Source organism: Haliotis cracherodii, unplaced genomic scaffold, assembly GCF_022045235.1.
Source record: "Haliotis cracherodii isolate W230 unplaced genomic scaffold, xgHalCrac1.p SCAF_2, whole genome shotgun sequence".
Classification (NCBI taxonomy): domain Eukaryota; kingdom Metazoa; phylum Mollusca; class Gastropoda; order Lepetellida; family Haliotidae; genus Haliotis; species Haliotis cracherodii.
The window spans coordinates 16,734,778-16,749,705 of record NW_027266275.1 but is presented as its reverse complement, the minus strand read 5'-3'; the positions used below and the strand labels follow the sequence as shown (position 1 = coordinate 16,749,705).

Sequence of the window (14,928 nt, the reverse complement as noted above, 5' to 3'; positions counted from 1 at the left end):
AGCAGATCTTGAAAACCATACCTTTTTCTTCCGAAACTTGGCACATAGATAGGTCTAGTGGTGAACTGGTGCCTTTTGATAGTTTGGGATTTAAAAAAAAAGTTTTTTTCGAGTTTCGAAAAGATTGCGAGATGCGACAAACTTACAATCTTTGGTTATTACCACCCAACCTTTATCTTCGGGCGGAACTATGTACTCCATGATAGTGACTGCTGACATTCACTCTCCTTCAGTTTCAACGACATTGGGCTCTACTGGGAGTTTCACACCTTCTTCCAATTTTCAGGTGTCCATGGTTTCCATTGTGCCGGTTCCAGCGACAGTGTGTGCATCTTACAACACTTATGCTGCGGTAGCGCAGACACAAGCCACGATCCAGCAGACACCTACCCCCTCAGGCACGTCTACAATTACATCAGCCTCAAGGCTTTCAGCGTCATTACGTCAGTGACACATGATCAGCTTAGCACTGTACTGCCTGCCTACCCAGCAGTGCAGCAGATGTACGCTAAACCGTTGGCACCATACCAGAACAACAATTGGATCCAATATTTTATGCATCAGCATCAGCTACAACACTTACTCCTCAAACTACTCATGCGTCAGCATCTTCACCGGAGTCTAACGTTTACCAGATGCATGTCTGCATATGCCTTCGGACGGCGCCAATACCACAACTCATACGTGGACTTCATGGCATGAGTCCTTTTCACCAGGCGTCTCTTCGAAGCCTTCTGATCGAGGAAGGGTTACGCACTGTCGCAGAAGTCATTCACCTGCAAGGAGAGCACGTCACCATCATTCTGATTCTTCAATCGGCGAAGATGGCGATTCTTCAGTTGAATGGAATACTCATCTTAGCTTAGTGCAAATGCCTGCGTGGGAAGCAGACTGTCTTGTGTCAGTAGCTCCTTGATGAGAAGGATACCATATGGTCACATCCCATGTTGATTCCTGTGGGTCCTATGTTGAAAGATATGGTTAGGGCACAGGACGAAGCAGAGATTACCATTACACTCAGGCTTAGACCTCCCCCACACCCAGTCGTCCCAATCATCGAAAGCCCGGTAGGTTGGAGACTGAACCTGTTCTGGCAGAACATGGCCATACTAAAGGACATCTTTGCACTCATCGTACTACATTATGGCTACCGATTGACCTTACAGGTAGTTACGCCGTTGAGCACAGCTCCTCCACCTTGGGAGTAGGGAATAGAGCAACAGATGCTACTAAAATCCAACATAGACATGTTGTTGAAGAAAGGAGCTGTAGAGGTTATACACACCCCAGAGCTTACTCCGGGGTTTTACTCTCCCATCTTTCTGGTACCCCAGAAGGACTCCGACAAGATGCAAGTGATTCCTATCTCTCTGTGTTCAAAGAACATTATCTAGAGTTTCTGCCTCAAAATGTGGCGACTGCTCAGAGCGAGCATCAACGCTTCCGACTTACTGATCAGTCTCGACTTGCAGGATGTATACTTGTATAACCTATCTATCCCTCTGACTGCAGATTCCTCAGATTAGGATGAATAGGATTAGGATGACCCGGAGTTATTGGCTCCAGTTCTTTAAGGCCTGTTCCAGACAGACCAGGATCTCTTATCAGTACTGAGGGACAGATGGCTGAAGATTCTACACCATCTGTCTCCTGCTCTGCATCAATCACTCACACTTCGCCTATGGTAAGTGTTACTGGGGTTACTATCTTCAGCGGGAACGCTTGAACAAGTACTTCCACGTTTAAGGTAACCAAACATTGACCTGTTTGCAAATTTGCCGAAACCACCAACTTATGACGTAAGTCTCCCCATTACAGGATCGGCAAGCTTGGGCGATGAACACATTCAGCATCCCTTGGGACGAGCTAAAAGCTAATGCTTTTCCGACACCTGTTCTACTTCCCAGGGTGATACAAAAGATCAAAGAGACAAGGAACCTTGCTCTGACTTTGGTCGCACCCTGGTGGCCGTTGAGGGGGTGGTTTGTCAACCTCGGAAATCTTGCAGAAAACGATCCTCTACCCCTCCCAGAGTGGTCCAACCTACTCATCCACCCTCAAAGCAAATTGCCTCCCCAAACACCAGGCAAGATTGATCTGCACACTTGGTTCGTCTTAAAAAGGCATTAAGTGCTAAGGGATACTTAGTGCGGGTAGCCAAGGCTATTGCATTAGTGCATCATCCCTCTACCAGGGGTTTAGGCGATGACAGGATTATTTGAAACCTTTTGCAAGATCCTATGACAGCGTCACCACAATTATTAGCTCAATACCTCCTATACTTGCTTATCAAAAGACACCATTACTACTTATTTAGTAGCGCTCGATTCCCAGTTGGCCTTTCCGGAGAATCATAAGATAACCAAGGTCTCGGAACTACAGGCCCTACCACGCTCTTTTAGGCTTGAGGATCAGAAGGCTAAATTCCGTCCCGCTGCTTGTGATTTGGATGTGGTACTTTGAGGATTGCGAGGGCCCCCCTTCAAGCCCCTCAATGCATCCACTTTTTATGACCTCACCAAGTAAACAATTTTCTCTTGTCTTTAGCCACTGCAGTGCAGGTGAGCAAGGTACACACTCTTGACATCATCCATGTCCGGTTTGAGCAGGGTACACAGGAAACGGTACATCTCGGGTTGTGCTGGGATTTTATAGGAAAAAAATCAATTACCAGGCCAACCCGATTGTTCCTTCACTATTCCGCCAATTTTGACGATTGTGGGAGTTGAAGATGAGGGTGAACTTCTCCCTGTGTGTGCGCACTACGAGTTTTCATCGGCCACTCCAAAACTAGACGTGGGTCGCGGAAATAGTTATTCATTCCGTACGTCCATGATCAAAGTTCCTTCACTATTCCACCAATTTTGACGATTGTGGGAGTTGAAGATGAGGGTGAACTTCTCTTGTGCCCTGTGTGCGCACTACGAGTTTTCATCCGCCACTCCAAAACTAGACTTGGGTCGCGGAAATGGTTATTCATTCCGTACGTCCATGATCAAAGTTGGTCGCAACACCATATGTCTATGGTTACACGCAGTCATCCTACAGGCTTACGAGATCGCCAAACTTGATCCTTCGAGAGCGAATAGTCCTCGCGAGATTAGAGCGGTAGCCTCTACCATGGCTCTACATAGTAACTGTTCTGTCAGATTAATCATGGAAGGATGTTTTTGAAGATCCGACACAGTTTTGCAAGTCATTGTATTCACAATGTGGCTCTCAAAGAGGTCGGAGGCATGCACAGTTTTGCCGCTCTGGAAGTAGACCAGCAGGTAACCAACCCTCGACGTAAATAATGAACTCGCCCTATCTGGAGCCAGTTTCCTCCCCTTGCACTGTCTAAGACACGCCCAGTGGAAGGAATTGCTTCAAGCTTTTTATCAGCTTTGACTCTGTAATACAGTAGGGAAAGATTTAGCTTTCGCTATCATCTGTTATCACCAGGTGTGTACACTGTGTTATCCTCAAATCTTATGTTCCGTCTGTAAATAAGATTGAACTTACCCTAAGATTTTTTATGCTTTTACCACATAATGGTTAATTGACAATCATGTATCTACTTTGGGGGGTGAGTTATTGGGGATTTGGACATCTGAAGGTATACCTGCCTCCATACCGCCAGGCGCTCTCCTTTATTTTTGTAAGGTAAGCAGTAAATGCATTACGGAGTAATGCAGGATAAGTTTACAAATGTAATAAATATTTAGATTTTACTAATTTCATTCGCCTTGTAATTAACCTATTATTGCCACAGTTTTAGTTTCATCCACATTTCAATAAAGTTCTTTCTCTTCCACTGACATTGTCGTGTATGATTTTAATAAGCTCCCTTTGATAATTTTCTGAATGGAATGTATGGACCAAGTACAATCACTCTCTTGGATCACTATATGACAGATTCTGAGTCCAGCTATTGTATTGTAACTTACAAATATTCTCTGTTTACTGTATTTCCTTGAGTATAGTGCACACTTTTTTTCCAAAAAACACAGCTGTGTAGAAGGGGATGCGCATTATACACGCCATAATGAGTTTTGATGGGTTTTTCCCAACACAAAGACATTACCGTGAGCACGTAACACAGGAAATACCATGAAAACAAATCAATACTGGAGTACACAATGTTTTCTTGTTATTACACTGTCTGGTTATAAAAAGTGTTTATTGTATAGCTGGACTTATAATGGTAACTTTTTTTATTAATCTTATTCAAAATTCCTTTTAATATTGTTTTAATTAATTCCAGCAAAATCGTGTGTGAAGCGATCAAAAGATCACACGACTCACCATTATTAACAGCAACCAGGGTCAGATTACCGCTACTGGCGCCTTGAAACAAACTTTAGTTGACAGAGATTGGATACATATATCATAAATGTCATACTTTGAGTTGTTAAAAGTCATATTTGTTGTAGTTTGGCGATTCTATGTCAACATGTAGTTCTCCAGATCACGGGCGCGTGAGCCTCGACAGTGACTGGTCAAATTGTTCCATTTGAAAAAAAAAATAACTGCAATAGTGATCAGCTGCACTGAAGTGCTACACTAGGGTTATTATTATTTTAAATATATTTAGTAAAAGCTGCAACTAAAATTAAACGATATTGGAATATATTATTCCTGATAAAAAAATAGTTTCAGATACAATTTTTCCTGATCCTTGCATCAAAAGTTGTGTCATTGAGTAAGTTTTAACCGAATCACCAGTAGATTCCATGAAAACGTGTACAGCTGATTGCTGTTTCCAACTTAGTTTATGAGAAAATACACAAGGTAATCATAATCCCTGCATTTAAAACAATGTCTAGCAGAACAAAAAATACAATTTAAATGGTAAATCAACATGTCTGGTGATTTTTTTATCTCAAATTTCAAATTTGTACTGACCAAGTTTCTTATCACCTGTTCGTTTACTGGAATTAGCTGAAGGGTTATGGTGTAATTTTTTTCTGCACATGATATTTTTTCCAAAATACTGAATCCACTAGAGGGGTGTGTGCATAATACTTGGGTGCGCACTATACTCAAGAAAATACCATACACATTTTTAGCTCACTTTATTGACATATGGCCTACAATTAGATTCTGTGAAGTGGTGACAGCTAGTAGATTTTTTAATTATAACAGTTATTACTTTCCTGCTAAGGTTTTATATCAGAATGTAATATTCTGTTTACAGAAGAAAAAAGTGAAGGAGGAGAAGAAGTCAGTACTATTTCAACCTGTTGCAAAGAAGACAGATAAGACACAACAGCGTAAGAAATATGCAGTGAAGTTTAGGAAGAAGTAATAAACAGTTTGGTAAGATCTTAATTTTGACAATCTTACATTAATGTTAGTATATAACTGATCACAGATCAGTTGGAATCATCAAATGATATGGTTTTTGTTAGCAGTTTTCCTATTGCCACTTTTGTTTCATGGATGATAGTTTGATAAATGTTAATGCAACTTCATAAATGTTCATGGAGTCGTCTGTGGGAATATTTGTATGTTTTGTTTTGTTTGTTTGTTGTTTAATGCCGCACTCACCAATATTCCAGCTATATGACGGTGGTCTGTAAATAATTGAAATTATCACAATCCAGTGATTGATATCATGAGCATAGATCCACACAATTGGGACATGATGACATGCATCAACCAAGCAAGGTCAAATTATAATGAGACTTAACATCAACATTCATGCATGAAATTGAACAAGTCTTCGTCCAAAGTTTTTATTTGTTCATCTAAATTATGGACTGTAAAACCAGTTGAGCACAAACCCAAAGGTGTTTAGAATATTCAGGATATATCAGGCCTCTCTTGTTGAAAGAATAAACATAAATAACTTTGTTTGAACTTGAATCATTGTAAATAAGAATACACATCTATAGAGGACCACTCATGCTCAAAGCACATGAAATCTCGCAGGCCGATATACCAACCAGGCCGTAGCCACGTCAAAATAGTATATTATTTTATCAACCTACCTGTCATCTTCATTCATTTATTAAATCTATCACTTTTTACCATGTATGAAATATGTGTTTCATTTCAATTTATCATATTTAATCAATGGATTAAAAATTTATTCACCATTTCCCACAAAGTTGTTGAAAAGAATATTCTCAGACACATGCTTTGACAACGGGTCCATATCGAACATGTCAAAGAGCAAAATAAAGACGTTTCAAGCAAGCCTACAAAGAAATTATATACAGTAGTAAAAATAATCATCAATAATGTACCTAAGTGGTGTAAAACTTACATATAAGTTATTATTTCATTCTTTTCATGCAATCACATGTAATGTAAGTCAAATGACATTTCAGCTTTCACTGCCTTTCATTGACTTGGGAGATAATGTTAATGCCAAAATATATGCATGAGAAATCTTTGTCATAGCTCATAACCTATGATGATAGGTCCACCAAGTTCCACATTTATAATACAGGTGGCAATTTTCTGCTTAAAACGGCACTGATCTCTGACATTTCACCAGGACTGGTTGTTGCCTTTGTTTTTGCCTTTGTTTTTGTTTTTTTTCTCATGAGTACCCAGATGATATCCCAGAAATCTCAACTACTTCGTGACCCGTGCTGCACCAACCCTTAGCACATTTGTCACTTTTTATTGATAGTATAAGGGTGTATTGTCACGTTGATCAACAAAATTAAATACAATTTTGTATTGGAAATAATATGGAAATGTAGGTATCTTTTAGGGGTAGCATCAGTAATGGTGACAGAGTCATGATTTTCGTTTACACTGTTTTGACTATTTCACCTGAACATGCCTTATTGTATATATGTATGTTATGGTCAATGTGTAGAATGATTAAAATTTTCACTAGGCAATTATTTAACACTTATATATTAAGTCATTTTTCAAATTAACTGAAAAATCTGTCCACATTTATTTTAAACATTTAAAACATTTTGATGTTCATCACCAAGTGACTGAAAATGATAGGATTAAAAGAAAACAAAAGTCAAAGTACAGTCCCGTTAATCCGACATGGTTGGTTGCATATGATTATGTCGCATTAATGAGTATGTCGGATAAACGAAAATAAGTAGTATCAACGTCTTGATCGAAAATTTGACAACAACATGACAGATAACGATACAAACACATAATAAAAAAACTGAAAACTGAAATATTCATAGTGTTTTCTGATCATGAAACATCTAAAGCCAAACACAAAACGACTGTTACAGACTTTATGGCTGATTCCAAATACTTGAAAAAGTATAGTCTGGGATTGAAGTTGCCAGTTTGAAACTGGTACCTATGATGGGATGTCCTCGGTGGTAGCAAGAACTTGTATCTGAATTTAATGAGATTGAGGTAATCTAAGCATATGATTAATCTTGTTTTGTTTATTTAAAGCATTAATTGTTTATTTGTTAAGCAAGTTAATCTTTGCAGGCAATGTAATATGCAGCTACCAGCTGACTCGTCTTGCATCAAAACACGGGCTGTTTACTTGCGGCAGATGACCACGCAGTACACTGATCACTAACTAGACTGATTAATGAGTGATTTCAGCTATTCATTGCAAATTAGGTTTGTCAGAGTCGGAATGCGAGACTGTCGGATGAACAGGTCTAAACAGCACTGATTTAATTGGTTCCCATCATCAGTGTCGGATAAAGCAGATTAACAGATTAACAAGTGTTTGATTAACGAGACTTGACTTAACATTTTTATATTTCTTTGCTTCTTGCATGTCTAGTCCTCACATAATTATTCTATGGTGATGTTTTTAAGCCCTTTTGACCGTCTTTATAATTTATAGTCAATCTGTTAAATAAATGGACAAATTTTTCAGACAATTTGAAAAAACTGAAATATTTAAATATTTTATTAAGGTAAATGTTATGAAGTAACATCAGTTTGACCTCCCGTTTGGCGGGCTGAGCGGGCAGCGGAGATTTTGTAAATTTTTCAGTGCCCGCATTGCCTTTCTGCATTGCCCCGATTTTGGGTTTTCATTAGCTACTCAGTTATGAAGTCTTTGAAAGGCATTTAGAAGTGATACACTTAAGGAAGGAATTTACGGATGACAACTTCTTTGTTATGAGGGACACAACATTTCTGACTATATACTTACTCCTTCATCAGGTGAATGAATGCTACGACTTACTTACTTACTTACTTACTTTGGAGATTTAACGTGCGCTTTCCGACTGATGCGTATTTCGCACACGGGCCCGGCCAGGCCATTTAATGTGTTTCCGAAAGGGGCGAGGGTCTTACTTACTTACTTACTTACTTACTTTGGAGATTTAACGTGCGCTTTCCGACTGATGCGTATTTCGCACACGGGCCCGGCCAGGCCATTTAATGTGTTTCCGAAAGGGGCGAGGGTGGTCTGTGCAACCCAAGAGGGGGCTTTAGGGGTTGCTTATATAGAATTTGGGAATTTTGAGATTTGGAATAGATGCTGATGGGGTTGGGGAGGAGAACTAAGGGAGCTGGGTATGGTGGATGATTGTTTGTTTATGTGATTTTGATTTGGTAGGTTATTATGGTTTTAGATGCGTTTTATTAGTTCCGTTTTTATTAAGAATACGCCTAAGGCCTTGAAGTTTTCTAGTTTATTTTGTGGGTTTAGTATTGCTTCTAGAGTGAGAGCCTTGTTTAGATTGAGGGTGGTTTGTAATGCGGTTCGATGTGTTAGGTAGTGTGTGCAGTGGATGAGTGCGTGTTCTGGGGTTTCTGGTTGTTTGCAGTGTGGGCAGTTACCTGTAGTGTGTTTTTTAAATTTTTTTAGGTGGTTATTTAGGTTGGTGTGTCCTGTTTGGAGTTTAGTGATTACTCTGTCGATTTTTTTTGATGGATGGAGAATTTTTGGTTTGGTTAGTGGTTTGCTGAGCACTCTTTTGATTTTGCTATTTGAGTTTAGATATAGGTTATGCCATTTTTTGGTGATTTTTTGTTTGTTTACACTTTTAATTTCTGATTTTGAGATGGGTAAGTTTAAGCTTATTTCTGGGATTTTAAGGGATAGTTTAGCTGCTTTATCGGCGTTTTCATTACCGTATATTCCTACGTGGGCGGGTATCCACAAGTAGGTTATTTGTTTGCCTGCTTTTGTTAGGTCGTTGGAGCTTTTAAGTATTTGATTTATTAATTTAGGTCGGTTTTTGGTATTTTTGTTTTGGAGGGCTTGTAGTCCACTTAGGGAGTCAGTAAGTATTAGGATTTTTTGGTTGTTTTTGGATTCTTGATTGTGGAGGGCTGAGGCCATGCCCATTAGTTCGGCCGTGAATATTGATTGGTTATTTGGGAGTCGGAAGGATTGTGTGGTTTTAGTTGGTTGTGTGGTATGGACTCCGAAACCCGTGTGTTTGGAGGTCGGATCTGAGGATCCGTCCGTGTAAATGTGACACCAATTTGGCCAATTTTTGTGTATGTATGCTAGTGTGGTAGTTTTAGCTATGTTTGGGTCGGTATGTTTATTTATTTGGCTAGCTAGTGTTGTGTCTATTTTGGGTATTTTAAGTTTAGGGGTGAAGATATTTGATTGTTTGCAGTTTTGTTTAAGATTTTTAATTTGGTGTTCATGTAGGTAGTTTGTTATTCTTTGGGATATTGGGGTAAGTAGAGGGTGTTTACGAGCTAGAGCTTGGTTATTAGGGCTGATGTTTTGGTTTATTAAGTTTTGGATGAGAGGGTTTGATTGGGACGCGGCCCAGAAATTTAAGCTTAGCTGTTCCCTGCGTAGACTTAGTGGCATTTCTCCTGTTAAGGCCTGAAGTGAGGTGTAGGAGGTGCCATGTTGGGTGCGTGTAATGAGTTTGAGAGCCTGATATTGTATTGAGTCAAGTTTTTTGGATAGAGAGTTGTTTAGGGTGTTGTATATGGCGCAGCCGTAGTCTAGTTTTGATCTAATTAGGGATATGTAGAGAGAGAGGAGAGTATCTTTGGAGGCTCCCCAGTTAGAGCCAGTTAGGCATCTTAGGGTGTTTAGGTCTTTACTGCATTTAGTTGTTAGGTTTTGGATGTGAGCATCCCAGGTGAGATGTTCATCGAAAATAAGTCCTAAGAATTTGGTTTGTTTTTGAAATTTGATTGTTTGGTTGTTTAGCTGGAGGATTGGGGAGGCGGGTTTCATGTTTTTATGTTTGAATACTATTCCTGTTGTTTTTTCTGAGTTAAGGGAGAAGCCCCATTTGTCAGCCCATTGTTGTATTTTATTAAGAGATTTTTGGAGTAGATTTGTGGCCATTTTCATGCTTTTAGTGCGGATCCAGATGGCTCCATCATCCGCGAATTTTGATGTGTTTACTTTAGGGGATAGACCCTCGAATAGATCGTTTATCATTATATTGAAGAGGGTGGGGCTGAGGATACTGCCCTGTGGAGTGCCATTTTCTAGGGGACATTGGTCCGATAGAGTTTGGTCTATACACACGGTTATTTTACGATTGTTTAGGAAGTCCTGGATGTAGTTTATTATCTGACCTTTGAGTCCTATTTTTTTAAGTTTTTGTATTAGCCCATCGTGCCATACCATGTCGAAAGCTTTAGAGAAGTCTAAGAAGATGCCTGTGGTATATTGTTTATTTAGTTGTCCTGTCTTAATATCTTGTTCTAGTCGGGCGAGGTTATCTAGGGTTGAGCGGCCAGGAGTGAAACCGCTTTGATCTGGGTTTATGGTGTTATTTTGGGTTAAGTAATGTTGTAATCTATTTTTAGCCATTGATTCCATTACTTTACATAAGTTTGAAGTTAGGGATATTGGTCTATATGAGTTAGCTTGATTAGCTGGTTTATTAGGTTTAGGGATTGGTATGACTAGGGCCTGTTTCCAGGGTGTAGGAACCTGTCCGTTTAGGTAGATGAGATTGTATAGTTTGAGTAGTGCCTGGAGCAGTTTTAGGGGGAGTTTTTTAATTATTTGGTAAGAGGTTAGGTCTAATCCTGGGGCTGTGCCCTTTTTCCTGTTTTGGATTACGTAGAGGAGCTCCTCCATTGTGTAGGGTTGATTTATTTCTAGATTGTTATTGTTTGGTTCTTTTGTGGGTTTGTTTTCTGTTTTAAGTTTATCTTGGAATTTTTGGCTGAAGTTGCTGTTACTGCTAACGGCCGAAAAGTGGTTGGCGAGATTATTTGCTTTTTGGGCGGGGTTGGTTGAGTTGTTAATGTTAGGGGTTTTTTTATGTCGTTTTAAGCCTCTAATGGCGTGGATTTTGCGCCAGACCGTTCTGGCATCTGTACGGTTATTTATACCTTCGCAGAATTTTTTCCAGTCTCTACTTTTGGCTATTTGGACTAGTTTTTGAACCTGGTGGTTTAGTTCGTGGGCTATGTTTAAATATTTGTAGTCGCGTTTTGCTTTATTGAAGGCTGATTTACGTTTTCGTCTAGTCTGTTCTATTTCCTCATTCCACCATGGTACCGTCGGTTTGCCTGTCTTAGATACTTTGAAGGGGATGGAGGTTTTGGCTGCGTTTATTATATAGTCTGTTAGGTTTTTACAATAGGTTTCTGGATCATTATTTTCTATTTCGTTTAAGTTAGCTTCGTTGCAGATATCTTGGAATTGGTCCCAGTTAGCTTTGTTGTAATGGAATTTTGGTTCTTGGTTTTCTGTTGGGATTGGTACGTTTGTATTTCCTATGGTTATGTTTATGGGGAAGTGGTCGCTACCTAGCGGGACGTCGTGCACTTCCCATTGAGTGCTTTGGGCTAGATCTGCGGTGCATATGGTTAGGTCGATAGCCGACATTTTTTGGTTTATCTTATCGTACCTCGTGGGTTGGTTGCTATTAAGGAGTACTAGGTCGTTTGTTTCTATCCATTCGGAGATTAATTTGCCATGATTATCTATTTTATCATCTATGCTCCATGTAGGATGGTGAGCGTTAAAGTCTCCTAGGATTATAGTAGATTTATCGCTTATTTTGAGTAGTTTGTTTAGATCCTCAGGTTGGACTTTTTGTTCCTCCCAGTGGTAAATATTTATGATGTTTATGTTTCGGTTATTTAATGTGATTTTAATGCCGTTGGCTTCTAGGTTTGGCGTGTCTATTTTTATTTCTTCGTAATTTATATCTTCCCTGATAAATATGATTAGTCCTCCTGCGGCTCTTCTTGTTTTCGGTTTAGCTCTGTCAGTTCTAACTGAGTTGTAGTTAGGTAGTGTGAATTTCGATTTTTTTGAGAATTTGGTTTCCTGTATACAAGCAATGTGAGGGCCTTTATTTAGTTTAAATTTAGTTTTTAGTTCATGGCCGTGGGAGGTGAGTCCGTTGGCGTTCCACTGAAAAATATTTAGTCCTTCGAATATTGGGTTCGGGTGATTGGTGATTTAGTTTTTAGTTTTTATTTTATTCGGTGAGTTCTTTTAGATGGAGGTTAAAGAGGAAGAAGGGAAGATCGGTTAATTTTAGATTGAAAGCTACTTTGTGGAAGGATTCCATACTAGCTTTTGGTGAGTTTTGACTATGCATATATGCTAGGAGTAAGGTGAGGTTATTTAGGTTTGGGGTGTTGGCTGGTTGGGAAGTTTGGTTTGTTTTAGTTGGAGTAGTGTCTATTGTTTCCTCAGTAGTGGAGAAATCTTCGTCATGGGTTGGATTAGGTTTAGCTGGTTGAGTTTCCATGGGGGAGGCATGTGATGTGGAGGGTTGTGAAGGTGTTGGCGGGATGGGTGTAGCTGATGTTTTCTTAGTGTTTGTGTTTTGCTGTTGTGCTTGCTTGTGGGAGAGCGTTGTTGCCATATGGGCTGTAGGGTGCTTGGATGAGGGTCGTGTTGTGGTGGTCATTTTGAGGTTTGTTTTGCATGCGGGGGTTGATGTTTTGGGAGGGTTCGTGGTTGGTTGAGTGGCTGCTTGTGTGTGTGAGGTGGGTGCGGTTTCTCGGTAGGGGTCCCAGACAGAGCTGTCGGTTATGGGTGTGGTGTTTGTTTGTGGGATGGTGTTTGGGTGTGGTGTAGGGAGGAGTGGTTTAGATGCAGGTGTAGCAAATTTTCGTGTTTGGATTTTAGCCGTTTCTATGTTTATGTGTTTGTTGGCCTGCTGGGTGAGTGTGTGTCTGTGTGGGCATTGGTTTGAAAGTGAAGTGTGTTGGGTGGATTTGCAGTGGATGCACCAGGGTGTGCATGTGCCTGGGCAGTCTGTTTGTGCGCATTTTTTACATTTAGTTTTAGGGTAGGTGCATTGGGAAGCAGTGTGGTTGTATTTGAGGCACTTTGAACATTGCTTAACCTGCTTTATATAGGGTTTGACTTCTAAGTTGGTGTGGGCTCCGAAGGATATGTGTTTGGGGGCTTCGGGGAATTTAGCGGTTTTTTTAAAGTTGATTATGACAATGGAGGTTGGGACCGTTTTTCCGTTTCTAGTTGAGGTTATTCTGCGCGTGCTGGTGATTAGGGGTTGAGGGTTTTGGTCTTGGTTTATGTTAGCTTCTAGAGAGTATAATTGTAAGTCCTCAGTTGTTTCCCTTGGGTTAACCCTAATTACGCCTCGTGTATATTGTTGCCAATTAGGTGTTTGTTTGATTACCGTGACGTGGAATATTTGAGTTATTTTATTTGCTGCGTTGTAAGATTCTCGGTTAGGAAAGATTATCTGGTATCCTTTGTTGGCTTTTTTAATATTGTTGTAATTTATTTTTTGTCTTTTGAACCAAAGTCCTATTTTGTCTGCCGAAAGTTCTAGTGAGAGAGTGGTGCCTGAGCCTGCTGAGAAGAAGTAGAGGGCGAAGGTGGTGAGGAAGGCGGCCGGGGAGGGTGTTGGCGATGGAGGTGGAGTGGATGTGTCGAGTTTGCGTTTTTTGGTGTTTTGTGGTGGCGAGTTAGCTGGTTTGGTTGGGGTGGTGTATGTCGTGTTTTCGCCATACTCGGTCGGGACGATGTTTTCGAGTGACCTCCCAGAAGTGTTGTGCGCTTCCGCAGGCGTGGGTGAGTAAGGAGCTGGAATGTCTGCGAGTGTGGCGTTGCGGGTGTCAGTCATATTGTTTGGGTGTTGTGCTGGAGAGCGTGTGTTGTGGTGAGTGGTGGTGGTTTTGGGGAGGGGAGTTGGTTTGTTGTTTTTACTTGGTGATTTGTGTTTAGGAGGCGGAGGAGGTTGCGGTGGTTATTTGTTGTTGGTTTTAGTAGGAGGGTTTGGGAAATGGATTATTTATTGAAGATTAAGTTTGATTCTGGAAGGCTGGGATAAGGTGAGACAAGTGGAAAGCGGGGATTAAGAGATATTTAGTCGAGGGAGTGGAGGTATGTGAGTGGTGGGCGTGGGTGGTGAGTAGGAAAGAGCGAGCGTTGTGTTTAGGAGAAGGGGGGATTAGGTGTTTTTTGCTTTTAGGAGTTGGGTCAAAGGGTGTGTTTGAGTGGTGGGCGTGGGTGTGAGTAGAAATGAGTGCGAGCTGTGTTAGGGAGATTGCGTAGGATAAGGTGTTGGTTATTTAGTGTTGTTGTTTTTTAAGGATTTAGGGGTTTTATGATTAATTCGGTGAGAGTGATTTTAAGAGTATGTGAATAAGGATAACGTGATAATTACCGATGATGGAGTTTCCTTGGCTGGCTATCAGGCAATGCTCTGTGCTGGCTTGGGAAGTGTTGCTCGCTGGGAGTACAAACTGCAACTGATTGTCTGGCCAAGACTCGTTTATTTTCAAACCGCTGTCCTGTAGCTGGAACACTGCTAGGTTCGGCGTTAAACAACAAACAAACAAACGGTGAGAGTGATTGTAAGAGTATGTGAATAAGGCTGAAAGGATGACGTGATAATTACCGATGTTGGAGTTCTCCTTGGCTGGCTATCAGGCAATGCTCTGTGCTGGCTTGGGAGGTGTTGCTCGCTTGGGGTACAAACTGCAACTGGGAATGCTACGAGGCAGAGAGCATATACATGTAACATGTAAGGATAACAAAAGTAATAAGATAACAAAATGTGGAAACTTGACAAGGGAAGCCAACATATAATTAGTGCT

The 14,928-nt window shown here is 40.5% G+C and overlaps 1 protein-coding gene across 1 annotated transcript in view; it reads left to right on the top strand.

Moving 5' to 3' along the window:
- LOC139467478 (uncharacterized) overlaps positions 1-5,295 on the top strand; it is a 45,726-nt gene extending 40,431 nt beyond the window's left edge. Inside the window, exon 7 of the mRNA XM_071249024.1 lies at positions 5,180-5,295. Coding sequence (XP_071105125.1) covers positions 5,180-5,290 — 111 coding nt within the window. The 3' untranslated portion in view covers positions 5,291-5,295. The remainder of the gene's footprint in view (positions 1-5,179) is intronic.
- Positions 5,296-14,928: the final 9,633 nt, after the last annotated feature.